The sequence below is a fragment of the Hippocampus bargibanti genome, unplaced genomic scaffold (genome assembly GCF_051943395.1).
Source record: "Hippocampus bargibanti isolate YZ-2025 unplaced genomic scaffold, ASM5194339v1 Contig00139, whole genome shotgun sequence".
Taxonomy (NCBI): Eukaryota; Metazoa; Chordata; class Actinopteri; order Syngnathiformes; family Syngnathidae; genus Hippocampus; species Hippocampus bargibanti.
The window spans coordinates 53876-74325 of NW_028297012.1; the positions used below are offsets into that span (position 1 = coordinate 53876).

The 20450-nt window shown below is 41.3% G+C and overlaps 1 protein-coding gene across 7 annotated transcripts in view; it reads right to left on the reverse strand.

Annotated features, from left to right (window-relative positions):
- The window catches only part of LOC148881250 (serine/threonine-protein kinase BRSK2-like), a 32583-nt gene extending 12501 nt beyond the window's left edge, over positions 1-20082 (reverse strand). For 3 of the 7 annotated variants that reach the window (XM_088989398.1, XM_088989396.1, XM_088989397.1), the window contains exons 1-4: positions 19732-20082; positions 15139-15796; positions 12018-12055; positions 3775-3955 (exon numbers count right to left, since the gene is read on the reverse strand). In XM_088989398.1, coding sequence (XP_088845524.1) covers positions 3775-3955; positions 12018-12055; positions 15139-15796; positions 19732-19830 — 976 coding nt within the window. In that variant the 5' untranslated portion in view covers positions 19831-20082. The other 4 variants (XR_016114048.1, XM_088989400.1, XM_088989395.1 and 1 more) reach the window with 4 other exon arrangements.
- Between the last annotated feature and the right edge of the window lie 368 nt (positions 20083-20450).

The window sequence follows — 20450 nt, forward strand, 5'->3', positions numbered from 1 at the left end:
GTTGATGGCAAAATTAGAAGGAAAACACATAAATAACGCGATGGTGAATCGTTGTGTGTTGCACCAAGATTACTATTTAATTCTAGTTGACACAAATTCCCAGCAGACAAATCAGCCCATTTCCAACTGAGCTTGGGCGACATCTTGTGCATTTTCTGGGACGCTACATTGGAGGCCTGACGGCTCGAATTGACACGCAAGTACTTCTTTAATCGATTGCAAACATTTATGATTTCGTCTTCAGAACTATTTGAATGATATTCATAACTGGATGAGTAACAAGAAAGCATCTTCTCCGAATCTGAAGCCATTTGATTCTGATTCTAGAGCAAGGCAAAGACATCCTGGCGTGACGTCAGGAACAAGGGGGCGGGAACTTCTGAAACTCACAATTTCCGGGGTCATTTTGAAGCAGTTTTGGGACACTTTAACTCATTTTTATGGGTGTTTTGCATTTGACTAAAAATATCAGCCCGCATGTTTTGGGTGTTTTAGACACGTTTGTCTGATGTCAGTTAGGAAACAAAAAATGGTGTCGGTTGTCCTTTAAGGGAATTAAACATTGACTTTTTGGCTGGGATTTAGGAGGAAACTGAAGTATCTGGATCTCTTGACACCCTGGCAAACTCCAAATGAAACCTTCTTACTCCGCAACATGTTTTTGTATCAAACAAGTACTGCAGTTTGTAAGTATCTAGACCTCTTTCAAGAAACATATCCACCTAGCACAACCTTTGGGTACATGGCTGTGGTGTCATTTAGAAAAAGACGGAAGTAATAAGATGTTTCTTGAACACTTAAGTAGCCCCCTGCTGTCGTGCATGTCACAAACAATATGTGTTTGCTTGACCACCCCCATGATAAGTCAAATGCAGAGGTCAAATTTCACGTGCATACATGACAAATAAAATTAGGATGCTTCTTTTTTTAAGTCCTGATCACAGGAGGATGGCAGTAGAGTTTGAGGTAACCCAGTGCTATGCTGGATGCTAACTATTTTTCTGTATGGGGACACAATCAATGTGCAATACAAGTACATTGGTTAGAATAAAATAGTGTGGGATATAATGAAATAGAACCATTGATATACAGTATCTATTATCCGAGTGTCACAGTAGAGTTGGAAACTTTGCCAGCTGTCTTGTCGTAGCAGAACAGGGTACACTCTCAACCAAACTGAATTGCAGGGACAGAGAAAAATTGACACTCACAATCACACACAATCGATTGCAAACATTTATGCTTTCCTCTTCAGAACTATTTGAATCATATTCATGACTGGATGAGTAACAAGAAATCATCTTCTCCAAATTTGAAGCCATTGTTTTGATTCTAGAGCAAGGCAAGGGAGTTTGGAGTGTTTTTATAAACCTGCCATACGGTACAGTGGGGCCTCGGTTAAGAAAAACCTTGCGTTATGAAATTTTCGGATTATGAACGTTAAATTTATGAAAATTAAACGTTGGATTATGCACTACTTTTCTTGATACACAGGGAGCGCCGCCCCACCACGGCTGGCGGAGTAATCTTCTGCGGAAGAACACCAACGCACACGACCGAAAAGCGCCCCAGCTGGCCTACCTTTCCAGACCCGCTTTCTCTTGAGTGCACACATCGATCGTCTCCAAGGATTTTCTCGAAGATAATTTTGCTGTTATTGGACCGAAAAAGACCCCACCACAGGCTCGTGTTCAGCCGAAGAAGACACAAAACAAAATTACAGTGGTGAAGAAGATCATTGAAAAACACGAACGAGGTGTGCGTTTGTCTGATTTAGCGGCCCAGTACGGATATGCTAAGTCCACCATTGCTACTATACTTTGCAACAGAGAAGCTATTAAAGGTGCGTGTGTTGCACGGCAAATTCACTCTGATATCATCATGCGGCAACCTGCAAGTTCACCGTTTATTGATGATTTTAAAGCGAGCAACGGATCATTACTCGTCATGGTGATGTCATGATCTGGTTGGCGCTGTCGGCACCGCCTGCACCTGCACAGGTGCTGGTCGTCCTCACCAGTGGCAGTCAAAAGGACTCCCGGCGCAACCATTCGGCGTTGGGTCATTGTATGCAGTGTATGCATTGTATGCTGTGCATGTGTTTGTTTCATCTTGGCAGACGTTTACTTTTGGTCTTTATTTGATACTTTGTATTTTTCTGTTTGAATGACTAACGTTTTAGATTTTGTTCCTCTTGACTTTATTTTAATACAATTTTCTCAAATATAACCTGCTGCTCCCTCCTGCCTGCTTTTTGAGATGCACAACTGCCATCACCACCTGGCAAACCGTGACAGAATGACCCGACCAACCCTCAGATCCCGCAGGTACAACGGACCGTCTCATTTCCACCTTGTACCTGGCAACGCAACGTCCACGTTAGCCCGCGCCGCGTCAAGTTTGAATTACGTCACTCGACGAGCCGTAACGTCCACGTCAACGTCCAGCCGAGACCTCTTTCCAGGTGGCCGTCCAGGGTGACACTGGGTGTCTGGCAGTGCACACCCACGTCTAGCCACGCGTCGTCATGTATGTTGAATTGTGTTGCATCCACGACGAGCCGTGCAACGTCCACGTCCACGTCAGTCCGATACCCCACTCACCGCTGGATCCCGAAGCGGCTGAGGACTGGTCTCGTTTCCCCTGTGCTGGGCAGTGCACGTCCATGTCGAGCCAATGCTTCGTCCCGTGAGTGTGTGAAAAGGGTCACACTCACGTCCACGACAAGCGGTGCCGCTTGCATGTCCACGTCAACGTCCGGCCGAGATCTATTCCCATATGGCCGTCCGGGGTGCCACTCTGCGCCTGGCAGTGCAACGTCCGCGGTGAGCCATGTGTCGTCATGTGAATGTGCGAGAGGGATTGCACTCACGCCCACAACGATCAGTGCCGCGTCCAGGTCAACGTCAGGCCGAGTCCCGTTCCCATCAGGCCGCCGCCCATCATATGCTGGAGAGGCAACGTTTACCGTCTCCACCATTGTTCCCTGGCGAGTTGGACATTTTGCGGGACTGTTGGGACTTCTGGAAGCAGTCCCTTGAAGGGGGGGTACTGTCATGATCTGGTTGGCGACCAAAAGGTGGCGCTGTCGGCCGCGCCTGCACCTGCACCTGCACAGGTTCTGGTCGTCCCGATCAGTGGCAGACTGCCACGTTCGGATTGGCGACCAACAGGTAGCGCTGTCAGCCCTGCCTGCAGCCTCGCAGGTGCTGGTCATTACACTCAGTGGCAGTCAAAAGGACTCCCGGCGCGACCATTCGGCGTCGGGTCATTGTATGCAATTGGATGCATTGTGCATGCATTGTATGCTGTGCATGTGTTTGTTTCATCTTAGCAGACTTTTACTCTTGGTCTTTATTTGATACTTTGTATTTTTCTGTTTGAACGACTTTAACGTTTTAGATTTTGTTCCTGTTGACTTTATTTTCATACACTTTGTCAAACACACCCTCCTGCTCCCTCCTGCCTGCTTTTTGGGATCCGCACCCGCCATCACCACCTTGCAAACCGTGACAAAATTAAGCAGAACATAAAATGAATGAATTAATTAATGAATGAATGAATAAAATAATATTTCACATGAGGTACAATGGGGCCTCACATACTTTATAGCATTTGTATGAACTAAATTTAGTTTACTTTGAGTTGTAGTTTTTCCTTCCATGAATGATATGTATTTTCTTTTGAGTGCAAAGGTCTTTTCAGAGTAAGGTTACTTTAATAAACTCTCATTGCATCATAAAATAATGTTGTGGAGTGCACTAAGTAGTTGACCTGAGAGCAGTGTGAAGGTGACAGAATAGATGCCATTTTCCTTTGTGGCACTGGTACTCTTTGAGTAGGTGATGTCCACCTGGAACTTTACAGGCTTCTGGAAAACTGTTGGACCAGCTGTGGACTTGTACTCAGCTCGAAAGCTTGTTTGAGATATGACACTGTGGCTCAGACTGGGTATCTGAGGAGAAGACAAAAGCATTTCTGCATCAGTGAAGCAGATGTCATGGTAGCATGTAGCAAAAAAGGGCACACAAGTACGGTAGAGCATTAGGGCCAGGTTGAAATTTTTCTTTTTGAGATGGGGTGTTATTCTGAGAAAAAAAGTCACACATTTTCTAGACCAAACTTGCAAAGTTGCTCGATTTAGTAACACATTTGTTAGATGCAAAGTAGCAAATTTGCTAGATTTAAATCACAAATCTGCTAGATTTAAAAGTTTAAAAAAACTTTCAGAGTTTGAGATATATCATTCGGTCGTGCAGTGGGTTAGCGTTAGCAGCCTTGTGTGACGAGATAATTTGCAGAACAGAAGTGGGAACCTGTGGAGTTGCAGTTACAGCTGCACAAGGTATCATAATTCATTTATTTTATCAGGTTTTCATGGCCTAACTACGTACAAAATGTCAACACGACACCGCTTATTCAAACTCCGGATATAAAACACAACATTGTGATTCTGTGGCAAGACTTCAAGTCTTGCCACAGAATCACAATGTCTCTTTGTTACTAAACCCGATCTCAAAGTAACAATTGATTAATTCGTCCATTTCAACAAGACCATATCAGTCAGCTACGGAAGCGCAGCTGCTAATCCACCACACGACCGAATGATGTATCTCAAACTCTGAACGTTTTTTTTAACGTTTAAATCTAGCAACTTTGTGACTTTAAATCAAGCAAATTTGTGACTTTAAATGTAGCAAATTTGCAAGTTTGAAACTCGCTAGTTTGCCACTTTTTTTCTCATAATAATACCCCTATTCCTTTCATCACTTTGCTGCTGTGAAATGTAAATTTCTCCACTGTGAGACTAATAAAGGCATATCCAATCCAATCCAATCCAATCCATCTCTAAAAATATATATATATTTGAACCCAGCTCTAATGCTTTTCCGTACAGAAGAGTTGTCATCCTGGTAGAAACAAGGCATTTGCGTCTAAATGTGCCACGGCCGGATGAAAGGCCGGATACCTTGGCTTACGAACTTAATTGGTTCACAGACAGAGTGTGTAAGGTGAAAAGGGTGCATCCCAAAAATTAATTTCCCATAGGAAACCATTAAAATGACAATAATTCGTTCCCAGGTCCCCATAAATCATAATATTCTACTTTCTAAAATTTTAAGCCTTAAAACTACACAAAATATACCTTATTTTATGTATAACAAATGTGCTATGGTATCATAATTAAAGAAATAAACTGTACTGTATAATAAAGTTGTTTTATTTACCTTTGTGATGTCGTTGATGGCTTGATGGAATTGAGTGCCGGTTTCATCAGCATTAAACTCTTGATGAGGAACGTAACTTTCTTTCACCATCTTGAGGAATGATCCCTTGTAGGTGCTTTCTCTGTGATAATTGTATCTAGTTCCTCATCAATTGTGTTCTGTGCCCGTTGATGGGATGTAAATAGAGTTGTGCTATCCATTAATTTCTCCACTGTGGGACTAATAAAGGCAAATCCAATCCAACCCAATCCAATCCATTACATATTGAAACCTTTCTTTGTGGGCTGGTTGAAAGAATTCGTGGGGTTTTATGGCCTCAAAAGAATCCACGTGGAGCATGCTCCATCTTGTTTTTCTTCCCTTTCGAGACTTTCAGATGGCAAAAACTGGATGGTCGCTAAAATAACTTTGCACTTTACTTCCACAAATCGTGAATATAATACGTACTTAGTTTGGGAAACCCGGGATAGACAAAATGTTCTGTTAGATCATGACACAGCCTTTTTAGGAGTTTTAGGAGAAAGGGGAGAAAATGTCCCCAATTTTCAAATAAATCCAGATGATGAATTTGCATTTTATATCTTCCATATACAGCACATCTGTTCCCATTTTCCAATTAGATTTTTTTTATACCACGGTTCCATCTTATGACCTCTGCTGCTTTTAATTGTAGTTTTCTGTTCACTCCCAATTCTATATCAGATGTCCCTCCTGTCAAACAAAGGCCGCCTTTCTCTCACATCTTTTGATATACAGTACTCCACTCTGTCCCCGATATTAACACCTTTTTTTCTCCTTTCCTCTGGGCCCCAATGAGAAATTGGGCCCAATGAGAAATTGGATTCTCTCCCTCCCTCATGTCGCCCAGTGTTTTTCTTACTTTGATTCACGCTTATTATAAATTCACCTCCAATTTATTCCAATGATGTGTTTGTGGTCAATTGAACTTTTCATTTTTAGTTCTTACATATATCAAGCTGTGTTATATAGAGCAGGTTAGAACATCACAATACTTAGTCTCCTTAAATACAGTACTGTATTATTATTATTATTATTATTATTATTATTATTATTATTATTATTATTATTATTATTATTATTATTATTATTATAGAATTTGATCATGGCCCCTTCGGTCACTGTGGTGAATGAGTGAATAGTAGATAATTCAATGAGCTGTAAACGTAGACTTTGAAGTCTTGTTTGTAATGTAATATAGGGAAAGACATGGCCATTTCATGGTAAGGGAAAGACATGCCCATTTCATGGTAAGATCAGAGCATTGTCATCAAATGGTGAGTATAGTTTTGCTTTTTTGATTGTTGCTGTGCTCATGACCATTTTGTGTTTGGGAGCCTTTTACTGAGTGTGTTGCTTGTTCTGTAGCCACAAAGGGACATAAGTCTTCTTGTGCCGGTCCCAAGCCCGGATAAATACAGAGGGTTGTGTCAGGAAGGGCATCCGACGTAAAAGCTGGGCCAAAACAAACATGCGTATCATACCTCTGAAGATGGAGGTTACTGATTCACTGTGGCGACCCCTTGAAGGGAAAAGCCGAAAGGAAAAGAAGAAGATAGCTTTTTGCATCAAGTGTACAGATGGCTTGTGCTGGTTGTTTGTGGAGCCCGATTGATGGGATATATTAACTTTGCAGTCTACACTCTGCCTTTGAACTATCAAAGTTGAAACTGTCTCACTGTCGTCTGCCTTTCTCTTTAATGTTTAAACCACCCCCCCTCACTGCTGCGTTCTTGACCAATCACGTGGCTTTAACCGAAGACTGGAGGCAGTGAATAGATGTAAAACACTGTCACTGCCATTTTGTTGTTAGAAGAACAGCTCGTTCGCGAACGACACATCATTCATTGAGGCAGCTCCGTGTACGAAAAAAGTTTGTATGCCAAAGTAAAGTTCATATGCCAAGGTGAAATTTTCATAAATGTAACGTTCGTAAACCGAAAAGTTCGTAAGCCAAGGGGTTTGTAAACCGAGGTATTACTGTACACATTTGCCAGCAATCCTCCCTACATTATTTATTTGCATTATTTCAGGGTGGTCATAGGGCAAATCCAAGTAAGGCAAATCTGACCGAATCACACAACTTGGGGGTTCATTTTACACAACCCACAATACTTGCATATTTTCTTTTACTTTCGTAAAGTTCATACCCCTCTTTTTGAAAATGATGCACCTTCAACCTGCACACAAATCTATTGGTAAATATACACTTCATACATAAACGTCAATGGGGATTATTACGAGGTTGCGGTCCCTGTGGACGACCCCTCCCAGGTTTAAGCTTGGGGCAGTAGCAAGCCATGAAGCCTGACTTTTGTCCAGCTGCGCCTTGATCAAATACACCAAAATCGGCAAACCCACCTGGCCTGTACAATAGACATCTTTTTATCCCATCTAAAACTGTCTACTTTGATAAATTTGCAAATGCACTGATGGTGCACTGAGGAACAGAGTGTCGAGCAAACGCGTAAACGTACTTAACTAGACCTGTGTCCCTCTTGAATAAACAAAAAAAAAAAAACAATGCCCCCCCAGTTCTATGCCGAGTGCGGGTTACTTTCTGTAATCAAATTGTATGATGAGTTTGGGTTGAGGAAAGTCCATGTACAAAAATGCTGAAATAGGCACAGCACAACCCTAAACACGAATGACGAGACTTGTACAGGCAGCCACGCAAATATTTTTTTTTTACACTGAGCGCAAGGGGGACAGTCTACCAGACAATCAGAAACGAAACCAAGATTGTGAAGTAACCATTGTATTCCAATGTAGTTTTGTTAATAGTTTTGTGTTGTGATGAAATTCTCCGTTTAAATATATTTAGTTATCTTTAATGGATGAAAAGGTTTATTCAGCCGTCATCTGTACTTCTTTGAAGGTGTCGGACGTTTCGCTTCTTATCCAAGAAACTTCGTCAGCAAACTAAAGTCTTACTGGTAGTTTTGGCCCTATATATATGTCCCTACTAGTTGTATTAAGTTCATCCTGTCTACCTGATATCTAATTTAAAACAGATTCTTATCTTACAGATAGTGTATTGTCGGTGTTCAAATACCTGACATGTTTCGGCGTCTACTCCGATCTGACAGGTAGGTCACACCCTCATAGCAACACCAGCTGAAAATGGCGCGTCACAACAACATCCGTGACACTCTGACGAAGGCAGAAGTAGACGCCGAAATATGTCAGGTATTTGAACACCGACAATACACTGTCTGTAAGATAAGAATCTGTTTTAAATTATATGTCCCTACTGTCCAGACGTGGCGGTGCCGGACTCTGCTATGATAGGTCCCTGCTCTCAGGTTGGGGGGAGCAGAGGACTAATCCCTGCGGCTCCACTGATTCTATTGTCCTGACTAACGAATGGCCTGATTGCCCAATTTGCCCTGGTATCACCTCATCATGAAGACTATGTTGCCTAAGCAGTCTATTGTACGAACGATCCAAATTTAACCTCACCCCACCATTACGGTTAAGGGAAGGATTTTGCGGTTTTATGAAAATAGCTTCTTTTACTCCCCTTTCAAACCATCTATTTTCTTTCGCTAAGATTTTAACCTCATTTTCGTCAAATGAGTGGTTGCTAGCTTTTAGGTGCATATGTAGTGCCGGACCACTAGCATTATCTCTGCGATGTTGATAAATTATTTTTTTGAGAATTTGTTTAGTCTCCCCAATGTATTGCTCTTTACAATTTTCATTTTTACAATGTATTGAATATACTACATTACTTTGTTTTTTATTTGGCAGCCCATCGTTTGGATTTTTTGCCTTAAAGTGTTTAGCAGCTTGAAATAAGTAGGAATTTTGTTTTGCCAAAGGACTCTTTGTAGTTTTTCAGAAATTCCTGCAATGTAAGGTACTGCTCCTCCTCTCCTTTTTGTATCTTCAGAATTGTTGGTTTCATTCCCTATTCTTTCCCTTTGACATTTGTTAGAAGGCCACTGAGGGTAACCACAGTGTGTGAGTGCTCTCCTGATATGTTTTGACTACTTTTCTCTACCTTCGACGATTGTTGGTATTAGTTTAGCCTGATGCTGGAGGGTTCTGAGAACACCTAGTTTGTGTTGTAGAGGGTGGTTAGAATTGAAAAGTAAGTATTGGTCAGTGTGCGTAGCCTTCCTAAAGACGTATGTATTTAGCGCTCTGTCCTCTTTTATAATTACTTTACAATCCAAAAAGGACAAAATATCTACACGGCACCACCTCTTCAAACTCCTGATATAAATCACAACATTGTGATTCTGTGGCAAGACTTGAAGGATCTCTTTGTTACCAAACCCGATCTGAAAGTAACAACTGATTAACTCGTCCATTTCAACAAGACCATATCCGTCAGCTACGGAAGAGCATTATGCTGCTAACCCAACGCACGACTGAATGATGTATCTCAAACTTCAAACGTTAGTTCTCTTTAATGTCCTGCTGGACATTAAAGAGAACCAACTAGCCTTTTTGGATTGTAAAGTAATTATAAAAGAGGACAGAGCGCTAAAACAGTAGTCTTTAGGAAGGCTACGCACACTGACCAATACTTACTTTTCGATTGTAACCTCACTCTACAACACAAACTAGGAGCTAAACTAATACCAAGAAGCATTGAAGGTCGTGAAAAGGAGTCAAAACATATCAGGAGAGCACTCACAAACTGTGGTTACCCTCAGTGGTCTATTAACAAATATCAAAAGGAAAGAATAAGAAATGAAACAACAATTCTGAAGATACAAAAAAGAGAGGAGTAGCAGTACCTTACATTGCAGGAGTTTCTGAAAAACTACAGAGTCATTTGGCAACACAAAATTCCTACTTATTTCAAACTGCTAAACAGTTTAAGGCAAAAAATAGTGCATCCAAAATACAGGCTGCCAAATGAAAAACAAAGTAATGTAGTATATTCTATACATTGTAATAATGAAAATTGTAAAGAGCTATACATTGGGGAGACTAAACAAATTCTCATAAAAATACTTTATCAACATCGCTGGGATAATACTGGTGGGCCTCAATCGGCAGTACATATGCACCTAAAAGCTACCAACCACTCATTTGACGACAATGAGGTTAAAATCTTAGCGAAAGACAATAGATGGTTTGAAAGAGGAGTAAAATAAGCTATTTTCATAAAATAGCAAAATCCTTCCCTTAACCGTAATTGTGGGGTGAGGTTAAATTCGGATCATTCGTACTATAGACTGCTTAGGCAACATAGTCATCATGATGAGGTGATACCAGGGCGAATTGGGCAATCAGGCCATTCGTTAGTCAGGACAGTAGAAGCCATCAGTGGAGCCGCAGGGATTAGTCCTCTGCTCCCCCCAACCTGAGAGCAGGGACCTATCATAGCATAGTCCGGCACCACCACATCTGGACAGTAGGGATATATATAGGGCCGAAACTACCAATAAGACTTTGGTTTGCTGACAAAGTTCCTTGGATAAGAAGCGGAATGTCCGATACCTTCAAAAAAGTACAGATGACGGCTGAAGAAACATTTTTTATCGATGGACCACTCCTGTGCGACTCAGAGCTTACACAGACGTTATCTTTAATGGATATAAAATCTCGCCTCTAAACGTGTCTGACCAGCAAATAACTTAATTTGTTGACCAGAACATTTTGTAAATCCTGAAAACATATGTGTGTGTGCGTGTGAGCGCGCACGTGTGGGCATGTGCAAGTGTGTGTGTTTGTTTACATCAGAGATAAAATTTACTATCGTGAAAAATATCTTCTATTGTGAAAAATATCTTGCTGCAAACATCATTTTGTTTTAGAGGAGTTTCACTGTATTTTCTGCATTGGTTCTGACAGATCTTCAAGTCAGCTTTGCCACTTTGTTACACCGCTACCTCGTGGATTTAAAGCAAACATGTCATCTTCTTAAGCAAACATTATGATGTAAATATCAGTACTTCTCATCTCATCTCATTTTCCGTACCGCTTATTCCTCATTAGGGTCGCGGGGGTTGCTGGAGCCTACCTCAGCTGTCTTCGGGCACTAGGCTGGGGACACCCTGATTTGGTTGCCAGCCAATCGCAGGGCACACAAAGACATACAACAGTCACTCTCACACTCGCACCTAGGGACAATTTGGAGTGGTCAATCTGCCTGCCATGCATGTTTTTGGAGTGTGGGAGGAAACCGGAGGACCCGGAGAAAACCCACGCGGGTCCGGGGAGAACATGCAAACTCCACACAGGGAGGCTGGACCGGGACCTCTGCACTGTGGAGCCGGTGTGCTAACCACTCGGCTACTGGGCCACCCTAATATCAGTACTTTTCAAGCGGATTTATTGAGAAGAGAGAAAAAGAGACCTACAGAGAGGAAAGCGTGGACGATGTCTGCCTTTATGGAGCTGAGAGGTTTATCTTTGATCACAATGAAAATCTGCTCCTCCTTCTCCATGTTGATGAAGTTACCAAACCATGCCTTTTTTGCAAGTCTACAGGGATATGAGACAGATGAGATCAAAAGTGAAGCTTAGAAAGCAGGTCTCATCAATAAAATATGCTTCTGCAGTTAACACGACTTTTTGAAACGACATAACTTCTGTAAGTTTTATTATTTGCTTGAGTTTAGACAAATACCCAATCATACAATCAAAAAAAAATCATATTTCAAAGGTTTTCATTCTTCATCCCCCAACCTCCCAAAAAAAAAAACAACCAAAAACAAACGAACAAAGAAAGAAACAAAAACAAAAAAACAATTTTCCAAGTGTTTGGTGATACTGGAGAATCCGAAAGTATACTGGTGTGTTACTCACTCTGGAGAAGAGTCCGGCGTGAGACTGGACAAGTCTTCCTGTGTGGGCATTGCACATGCAAGAAGTTGGTCAGGAGACATTTGAATGGTTTTGTGTGTGTGTGTGTGTGTGTGTGTGTGTGTGTGTGTGTGTGTGTGTGTGTGTGTGTGTGTGTGTGTGTGTGTGTGTGTGTGTGTGTGTGTGTGTGTGTGTGTGTGTGTGTGCAGCATTTGGGACATGGTGGGGGAGGTGTATATGCATTTGTGTTTGTAGAGCTTTTATCCAAATTGTGATGAAAGTATGAAATATTTTTTAGAGCCAAATGCCTTGAGATAATATTAGTATTACTAAATATAGCATCACTTTAACTTTTTTTTTAACTTTAACTTAAAAGACAACCGACACCCCAGACAAGTTGTGTCCATAATTTGTAAAATCACTTCAAATGACTTCTACTGACCGCCTTTTACAAAGAATCCACAGATTCCACATTCCGCATGTAGCTATATTTTCTGTTTTAAAACTGCTGAATTTTCATGAAGTATTGTTTTCGAATTGATGACAATGCCGGAAGTGACATCGCAGTTGGTACGCCCCTGACCGAGAAAGCGATACAAAGTGCATTTTGGGTACTTTGTTTACTTTGAAAACACTGTGTTGATCATGAAATTAGAAGGAAAACTACATAAATAATGCGATGGTGAATTGTTGTGTGGCAGCCAATTGCGGTAACACACATAAAGAAGTTGTAAGTTTACACAAATTCCCAGCGGACAAACCAGCCATTTCCAACGGAACAGGGCAGTATGGCGCCAGCCGAGGAGCTGCCCGGAGTGTGTGAATCCCCGCTTGGATAACTGCCGTCACCCTCTCAGCCTGACAATGGGTAGAAAGTTGCTTCCAGTGGTGAAAGAGAGCAATCGTCATAATAGTGGAGCAAACCAATCAGACAAAAATTCAGCTGCTGCAACGAGGAGCTAACCGGAGTGAACAGCTGTCATTCATACATAAGTTTGTAACTCTTCATCTTGAAAGTTTAAACACCATTTTGCATGGACAACCATTAAACAATCTGCATTGATGTTTACATCTTGTAGCATATTATTTGTTATTCATGTCCTTCTATGTCACATATCACCCACGTTGATGCAATATTGCTTATTCACGGAGATTCATATATGCTTCATATGTCGTGTCCTTCACCAGTTTTGTCGCTTTGCTTACACGGTTTGAATTGATATGGAAGGACTTCTTTAATCAATCGCAAACACTTATGCTTTACTCTTCAGAACTATTTGAATCATATTCATAACTGGATGAGTAACAAGAAATGATCTTTTTTTCTGAATCTGAACTCTCTGAGGCCATTGTTTTGATTTGGGAGCAAGGCAGTTTGTGAAGGGGTATCCTGATGATCGACACTAACTGGGAGCGGGACTTTCTGAATCTCTCCAGTTTTGAGCCATTAGTGGCAGTTTTGGGCAACTTTAAGTCATTTTTATTGGTGTTTTGCGTTTGACAAAAATATCATCCTGCATGTTTCGGGTATTTTAGATGCTATAAAACATTTTTCAGATGTCAGTTAGGAAACAAAAAATGGTGTCGGTTGTCCTTCTACATTCAGTTTTCCCAATTGGGGCTGCATGTACAGCATGCTGAAGTGTATTCCGGCTGACTTGTAGCTATAGACAAGGCAACACCCTGATCTGGTCACCTATTAATTACAGGGAACACCAAGAATAGACCGAGAACAATTCACACCAAAGGACAATTTCGAGTCTTCAGCGAACTCAACATCCATGTTTTTGGAATGTGAGGAGAAAACCCACAAAATATCTGTGAGAATATGGGAAGTCCACGCGAGAATTCAAATTCGCAACTTCTGAATTGTGAGGCTGATGTGCTAATGAACTAATTGATTTAACACCCAAAAATATTATGAGCTGTCTGTTTTGAAGATCTGGGTCAATGAAATTATTTTCTCAAAATAATACAAAATGAGTGTTTCGATGAAAAGGTTTCTTCAGCCGTCATCTGTAGTTGTTTGAAGGTGTCGGACGTTTCACTTTTTATCCAAGAGGCCGCGTCAGCGAACTAAAGTCTTATACTGGTAGCAGAGGACTACTCCCTGCGGCTACACTGATTATTTCTATTGTCCTGACTGATTACTTCTATGGTCCTGCCTGAGTATGAGGTCTACGACTGACCTGAATGCCCCATTTGCACTGGTATCACCTCATCAGCATAACTAAGCCTATGAACTAAGCCTGTTGTAAGCACGATCCAAATTTAATCTCACACCACCATGGCGATTTAGTGAAGGGTTTTGCTGTTTTTTTTACTCCCCTTTCAAACCATCTATTATGTTTCGCTAAGATTTTAACCTAATGAGTGGTTGCTAGCTTTCAGGTGCATATGTATTGCAGATTGAGGCCCACTAGTATTATCCCTGCGATGTTGACAAACTATTTTTTTAAGAATTTGTTTAGTCTCCCCAATGTCTCACCAATGCAATCTTCATTTTTACAATGTATTGAATAAACCCGTGTTTTTCAACCTTTTTTGAACCAGGGCACGTTTTTTACATTGGATTTTTTTTGCCTAAGAAGTCTGTTGTACGAACGATCCAAATTGAACCCCCACCATGCCGATTTATTGGATTGGATTGGATTGGATATGCCTTTAGTAGTCTCACAGTGGAGAAATTTAGTGAAGGATTTTGCTGTTTTACAAAAATAGCTTCTTTTACTCCCCTTTGAGTGTTTGTGTTGTTGAAAGAACATCATCATGTGCATTGAAAAAGTATTTTGTTGCATTATCACTAACCATAGGTGTTATTTTGTCATGTACAACTGTGTGTGAACAACACATTGTGACAACGAATTGGCGTCAGTTAAAAGCGATGCGATAAGCGTTGGTAATGAATCATCTCAGACAAGCACATCTCAGTTTTTACCCATAGATTTTGTATGTATACAAATAAAATTGTACTTTTTATCACCACATCATCCATTGTATATCTTATTAAGTCATGTCACTTTCATGTTTGGGTTACAGTTACTATTAGATCAGTAAATTGATATTGCTGTCTTGCATACCGTACATATATAATGACCCGATCTCAACCCTGCCCGACCTTTACCTTGCATTTTCCTGCGATGGAAACGAGGGGAGCCCAGGAAGCTGTTTTTAATTGAGTTGAGGCGCGTCCTCCAGGGCATTCCCCCGATCGAGGGGCTGGGTGGAGGTGTTGGCCTAGGTGTGCCGGTTGGGCTATCCTTGGGCGTGTGCACCGGGGTGCCTTTGGGAGTGGGGAGAGGGCTTTCTTTGGGGGAAGGATGGGGGGTAACCTGCGAGTTGGGGAAAGATTTGCCATTGTGATCAGGGTGCAGGTGATGGTGCCGCAGGGGTGACATAGGTGGCATAGGAGAAAGGGGAATGGAGAGCTTTAGGGGGATGCTAAGTGGGGGTTGGCACCTCACATGGGGGCTGTTGGGGGTGCAGGATGCTAAAGGCTGGCTGGGTGTCGAGGGCTTAGACTTGAGAGTACAGGAAGTCTGAGCTGTGTTGGACGGTGGGTTGGATCTGGTTGTCAGCAGAGGTTTTGCAGACAATTTGGGTTTGGCAGGGAGGGTCTGAGTTTGAGGGTGCATTTGGGGAGACCCTCTCTTGGGCTGGAAGGAGTTGGGTGTGCGAGCGCCTACTCCATTAAGGCGGACCTCAAGTGAATGGGTGGGGCTGCAATTGGGGGACTGACACAGGTCTGGGGACTGGGGTGGGATGAAAAAACGCCTGTTGGGCTGTGATTTGTCATGCATCAGTGAACATGACAACAGAGTCAGCCAAGAGTAAGTGCGGCATCACCATCGCCCAATAGTTCATAAACATGAATAAAACACAGCAGGGAATGGCAAAACAAGGCGTGTTTTGAGAAGTGGAGCAGGCAGGAAGTGGTGAGAGTGCAAGAAAGAAAAAAAAACAGAACATGCGATTAGCAAAGTGTTTATCAGCCAATCATTAGGCAGCAGTGCAGCATTCATGATGCATTAAGAGCGGAGATTCACCGAAATCATAACAGCAGACCTGAGTTTCCACTCACTTGACCGATTTTATGGATTTATATGACCCTTTGACCTGCTAGGTCAAAATTAACTCAAATTAGGTTAACAAAAAAAAAAAAAGAACGAAAAACAGACAGATTGAACTTTAGTGTTTACTTATTGTGTCAAATGAATAAATCACGCAACTTTTTGGGCTTGGTTTTTCTTTGTAGGTTCAATGAATCGCTCATAAAGTTGGAATTATCTCTGCCTTGTTTTTTGAACTAAATTTTTGGTTATTTTTCAATCCAACCGTTACGGGTGTAGATTTTTATTATCTTACCATCATTTAAAAAAAATACAATTCCCAAGACTCTAATCCCTCTGAATACAGTAATACCTTGGCTTACGAACTTAATTGGTTCCCAGACAGAGTGTGTAAGGCGAAAAGTGTGTATTCCAAAAATTAATTTACCATAGGAAACTATTAAAATGAGAATAATCCGTTCACTGGTCCCCATAATTTTCTAAGCCTTAAAACTACACAAAATATAGCCTATTGTATGTATAATAAATGTGATATGGTATTATAATTAAATAAATAAACTGTAATGTAAAATAAAGTCGGTTTATTTACCTTTGTGATGGTCGTTGATGCATGATTGCATAGTGTCTCAATGAGCTCTGGGTGGTACATCTTGGAAGTTGTGATATAGCAACAGCAACATATGCAAGCAGACACACTAGAAACATCATTAATAGCTGGTTCCCTTGCTTGTCTTTTCATTTCAAATTGAACTGAAAATTGATTTGTGGAGCCTGATTGATGGGAATTTTAACCTTGAAGTCTACACTCTGCCTTTGACCAATCAAAGTTGAAACAAGTCCAAATTTCACTGTTTTCAATCCATTTTGTCACTCTTAGCAACCACTCATTTGACGACAATGAGGTTAAAATCTTAGCGAAAGAACATAGATGGTTTGAAAGGGGGGTAAAAGAGGCGATTCTTATAAAACAACAAAATCCTTCATTAAACCGGTCTGGTGGTGTGAGGTTCAATTTGGATCGTTCATACAATAGCCTGCTCAGGCAAAACAGGTTAGGCAACTTTCGCAATGCTGATGAGGGTCGTTATGCTGATGAGGTGATACCGGGGGGAGTGGGGGTAATAGGCCAATCGTTAGTCAGGAATGTAGGAACAATCAGTGGGGCCACAGGGGGGGGGGGTCCCGCGCCCCCCCCAACCTGAGAGTAGGGACCTATCATAGCTGTGTCCGGCGCCACCAGGTCTGGACATTAGGGTTATATATATGGGGCCGATACGACCAGTCAGACTTTAGTTCGCTGACGAAGCCTCTTGGATAGGAGGCGAAACGTCCGAAACCTTCACTTTTGTACAGATGACGGCTGAAGAAACCTTCTCATCGATGGACCACTCCTGTACGACTGAGAGCTTACACAGACCTCTCTCTCTGTAGTCTGCCTGTCTCTTTGATTTTTAAACCACCTCCCCTCACTGCTACGTTCTTGACCAATTATGCGGCTTTAACCGACGACTGGGGGCGGGGAATAGAAGACCAAAACAAGCCGGCTGCCATTTTCTTTTAGGAGAACGGGCTCATTCGCGAACGACACATCACTCATTTTGGCAGCTCCGTGTGTATCCCGTAAAATAGTTTATATGCCAAGGTAAAATTTTCATGAATTTAACGTTTGTAAACCGAACAGTTCGTAAGCAAAGGGGTTTGTAAACCGAGGTATCACTGTAATTTTAACAAAGCATAGCTTCGAAAAGGTCTCATTTCTATTGGCACCCCTTTCCCCCTGACCCACACTCATCATTTATCAATGCCAATGTGCTCATCACATGACGGTCAATCACTTATTTGCTACAGTCTGATATAACCATTCAGTTTGTTCTTGTGGCAACATTATAAAAGATGTTTGCCAGCCACTTTACCACAAATGGTTTTTCACAGACCAAGTATATGTCTGTGCATGTGAAAATGAAAGAAAACAGCAAGCCTTAAATACCATATTTCCCACAATGTAAGGTGCACCGAGAAGCATTTTGGATTGTATATAAGGATCAATATTCACATTTCTTGGACATGGTGTTTAAAAAATAATCTGTTAAGCGCTTAATTACAGCCGCAGCTGGTGTGAAGGCACTATCTAAATAAAGCTGTATTGTATTGTATTTTTAGTACAGACTTCAGTCAAGTGCATCGGTGTCAAAGTCAATGCCGAGGGGTCAAATCTGGCCTTCCACGTCATTTTATTCGGCCCGCGAAAGCAAATCAAACTTGATTGAGCTGATGATGAGTGACCTACGTACATGTAATACTCAGAAAATTAATCATGTTATTTTAAGTAATTTAAGGTAATTTAAGTCATTCAGTAATTCAACTTAAAAAGTGAAATAAATATATTATTTAGACTTATAACATGCATTGCAAGATATTTCAAGCTTTTATTTGTTCGAATTGTTATTATTATGGTTTACAGCTTATGAAAACCGTAAAATCAGTCTAAAAAAATTCAACATCACATGAAATTAACAGAAAAATGAGTTTAAATCATTGAAATGTCAGCCATCATAAATGTATAATTATTTTAAGTACTCAGTACGTGGTTGGGTGCCCATTTGCCTGAATTACTGCTTCAATGTTGCGTGGCATGTTTGATATCAGCATGTGGCACTCTTTAGGTGTTATGGAAAAGCAGCATGTTTCAATAGCGGCCTTCAGCTCTTTTGCATTGATCGGTCTCATGTTTCTCATCTTCCTCTTGACGATGGACCACAATTTTCAATGGGATTGAGGATTGAGGATTGAGGTCAGGTGAGTTTGTTGGCCAATCAAGCACAGGAATCCCATGGTCTGACCCAGCCTTTGGTACTTTTGGCCAAGTGAGCGGGTGCGGAGACCTGTTGGAAAATTAAATCAGCATCTCCAAAGAGCTGATCTGCCGAAGGAAGCATGAAGTGCTCTAAAATATTTTGATACCTGGCTTCATTGATTCTGGACTTTATAAAGAATAGTGGACCAACACCATGGCAGCTCAAACCATAACAGATTGTGGAAACTTCACATTGGACTTCAAGCATTTTGGGTTGTTGGCCTCTCCTTTCTTCCGCCAGACTCCGGGACCTTTATTTCCAAAGGAGATGCTGAATTTGCTTTCATTAGAAAAGAGCACTTTGGACCATTGAGCCACAGAACAGTTCTTTTTTTTCTTTGGCCCAGGTAAGACGTTTCTGGCGGTATTTTTTGTTCAGGAGTAGCTTAACCGGAGGAATACGACACTTGAAGTACATATCCAGGATTCGTCTGCATGCTCACTCGGCTAAAAGTCCAAAAGCCTGGTTCAATGACCACGAGTTTTCATTTGTAAATTTTTGAATCTCTGATTTTTGCAGTTCTCATAAGCTGTAAGCCATAATAAATCAAAATTCTCACAAATAAAATCTTGAAATGTCTTGCAATGGCTGTTATGAGCCTAAATAATGTATTCATTTCACCTTTTAAGTTGAACTACTGAAATGGATGAATATTTTTACATTGTTCTAATGTTCCTGTATTACCTGTACAATAAAGTATCTGCATGTATGTGCACAAGGTGGCATGGCTACGTAGCAAGTCAGTGTGGCTGCAATGATGGAGATCAATTGGTAACAAGTAGAGACGCTTACCCTTGGACTGCTGAGTGGACTGATAGAAAGACCAGGGGATACTCCACTGATTGACCGCGACCTACACATGTGCACAAAACAATGAAAGTCACCTGGCATTAATTATTCAATTCATAAGATCATCTTCAGAGGTTTGATTCGCATGTTTGTTTTGGCCAAGCTTTTACATCGGATGCCTTTCCTGACACAACCCTTCTGATTATGGGCTTGGGACCGGCACAATAAGACACTAGCTTGTGTCCCCTTGTTGCTACAGAACAAGCAACCCTATTATGAACTTAATAAAGATGAAGATGATCAGTAAAAGGCTCACAAACACAAAATGGTCATCGGCACAGTAACATTCAAAAAAGCAAAACTATACTCACAATAATAATAATAATAATAATAATAATAATAATAATAATAATAATAATAATCATAATAATAATCATCATCATCATCATCATCATCATCATCATCATCATCATCATCATCATCATCATCATCGAATCCATCCTGTGTTCTTCCATCACCGTTTGGTTCGGGACCGCCACAAAAATGGACAAAATCCGACTTCAACGGACAGTTAGGACGGCGGAAAAAATCATTGGCACCGCCCTACCCACTCTCGAGGACTTGCACACTGCAAGAATCCAAACTAGGGCGCGGAAAATCCTACTGGACCCTCCGCACCCTGCCCACCACCTTTTCCAGCTACTCCCCTCAGGCAGGCGCTA